General features: G+C 41.4%; 1 protein-coding gene across 1 annotated transcript in view; it reads right to left on the bottom strand.

The window, feature by feature from the left end:
* Positions 1-2,138, bottom strand: part of Nf1 (neurofibromin 1) — a 95,531-nt gene extending 93,393 nt beyond the window's left edge. Inside the window, exon 1 of the mRNA XM_086544332.1 lies at positions 2,012-2,138. Within this exon, the coding sequence (XP_086400458.1) occupies positions 2,012-2,095 (84 nt within the window). The 5' untranslated portion in view covers positions 2,096-2,138. The remainder of the gene's footprint in view (positions 1-2,011) is intronic.
* Between the last annotated feature and the right edge of the window lie 527 nt (positions 2,139-2,665).

The following is a 2,665-nucleotide window of genomic DNA, read 5'->3' as shown; positions in this document are numbered from 1 at the left end:
TGCCAACAAAGGCCATTATCCACAATATGTATTCTGCCCAGATACCACTATAGCAAAGACTGGTTCCTTATTCAATGATAAACGGCAGGGAGGTCTATAAACTCTACGGTATCTTGCCAGAATTTACATGGCGGTCTAGGTTTGCTATGGTAGAGCAATCGTAGGCGTGGAGGCCATGAATGCATTAGTTGTGGATATGGAAAGGTATTACTAAGATTTACCAACGACCAATATATCATCGATCTGTAAATCTGTCTCTAATCTGGAGAAATCCATCTCTAAATCCATCAATCGATCGCTTCCAAGTACTGCTTACTTTGAACTTTACACATATTAACACTGTAATAATATCCTAACATCTTTAAACACTAAAAAACAACCAGTACATTCGCAACTGCCACATCAAATATGCAATGAAACAAATTATATCTCAGACTTGTCATGCAATGAATGATTATGATCACAAAACTTCTACATATATGCATCACTCCCCAACGACCTTAAACAATATCAAATATGTGTCAGCAGTACCGAAATCTTTGCTTGGCGTTTAACTAAACAAAAACAATTTTTTTAAACAAAATGAATTAGCAGTCATAGGATACATATAAAGTCACACCAGGTCAAGCAAGATAATCTGGTATTCTATTATAATCATTTGTAAATATACCAAGCACTAAGTTCAATTAAATGTCATTACCATGTAGAAAACAAAATTTGTATACATATAATTAAATAATACATAAACTGTCAAACTGTAGACCAAACAGACTGCTTTCATTCTTTACTGAATAAAGCCCAGAACTCTTAGTGTCTGTCACCTGGCCGATAAAAGCTATTCCAGCGTCTGCGTTTTATCTTATAATCCTTGTATTAACATTGATGCCAATTAGAAATTATTCAAAACCAATACGTCATCAACTGCACGTTCTCTCTTTTCAAATCACGTTTTGTTTTCCGATCTCTCTTAACCTATCCCGAATATCTTTTGCAGTGTCTCCTGTCATTTCATAGACAAAAAGATGTACAAATCAACACACAACTCAATTACAAAGCAAAGAAAATAATGTGTCTTATAAAACTGAATGCTAATTCGAGCACGTTCAATACTGCTTTTATTGCATACCTATTCCAAGCAAATACTCCCAACTTGCTGTCCTAAATAAATAAAAACAAAAAAGTTGGTAAGTCCAACCTATAGTTCCTTGTCAATAAAAAAAAAATCAGACAAGGACTGAACACCTTGAGCAGTTAAAAATCCCCAAAACCTTCCCTTTGGAGGATATGTTTCTAAAAACAGTCCTTGTGTTACATGGAAATCCCTCAAGATGAGAGTCCTTGTGTTACAAGGAAGTGTTTGAACTGAATCCTTGTGTTTCTGACAATGGTTTTGGAGAGTTCCTGTGTTGCAGAAAATGCTCTATAGGGGAGCTTGCATCAATATCAAATTATTGTAGAAGTTCTTCTTTCAAATGAAATGATTTAGGGGTCCTTGTGTTAAAACGAATCCCAGGGATGGAGGAAATGTATTGCATGAGTCCCTGTGCTGAGAGGAAATGTCCCAACAGAGATCCTGTGCTGAGAGGAAACGTATTACAAAAGTCCATGTGTTAGCAGGATGTAATAATGGAAGTCCCCGTGAGAATGTGTCCCCAGGTACAGCAGGTACAGCAGAGGACGTGGTGTAGCTGCACCTCCCTCGGCCTTTGGTGCCCTGCCATACCCAGTTGTAACACGCGCATTAGGTCTTCGTCCTTTGCAAATCCTCCTCCCCAGCCTCCACCTCACTCATTTCCCCCCCGATTTGCGCCTCTGCACGGCCATTCCGGCGCCGAGGAGGCCGGGAAACGCGCTAAATGAGGCCAGAAGAGAGGCCAGAGGAGAGGCCATTCCGTTCATTCATAGAGGGTGGCGATCAATAGCTCCGTCCCATTCATTCTATCATAACAAAACACAACCTCTCCCTGAAACGACCGGACACGCCTCTCCGGGACGCCCTTGCCTCCCTTACCTGTTCCTCGAATCTTATGATGAGCGATGAGACCCACTCGACAGGCTTTTGAGTCGCCATGCTGGAGAAATTTGGATAGAACATAGAGACAGCCGGGCGTAGGATCACTTCGTCACCGCCATATTGAACCACTGGCGAGTGTGACGTCACGGGAGGGGAACACCGGTGACGTCACGAAGGGGGGCGGGGCCTCGGGGGGCGGGGCCTCAGGGGCGGGACCTCAGAAGGCGCGCCAAGTTCAAACGCCGGATCTAACAGGTGCATCAGGCGGAACAGGTGAAAAAAGGGGATGATAATAATTACGTTAGTCGGGATGACGACAACAACGAGAAGAACGATGATAATGAGTATCGTGGTACTGATACACAAGGAAGATATCACCACGAACAATATGGCTGACAATTTTTATTACTGTGAAAGGATACACAAACTAGCAACTCCTCAAATGGAAATTCATGCCATGGTTTTTACCGTTAACACACACCCAAATAAAATGTAAAGTCTTCTAATGGTAGGTAGACTTAGAGCCAAATACTAACTCGATGTTGAATCCGTATTTTTGTTTATTCATTGATTTACTTAAACTTCAAACCCCAAATTTGCAAAATACAAAGTGGAAATTCCTCAGGACATACCACTGTGCTATATCTTAAC

The sequence above is a fragment of the Penaeus japonicus genome, unplaced genomic scaffold, assembly GCF_977035675.1.
Source record: "Penaeus japonicus unplaced genomic scaffold, GWHDUDI00000001_assembly GWHDUDI00000015, whole genome shotgun sequence".
Lineage (NCBI taxonomy): Eukaryota > Metazoa > Arthropoda > Malacostraca > Decapoda > Penaeidae > Penaeus > Penaeus japonicus.
This window is presented reverse-complemented; position numbering and strand designations above follow the sequence as displayed.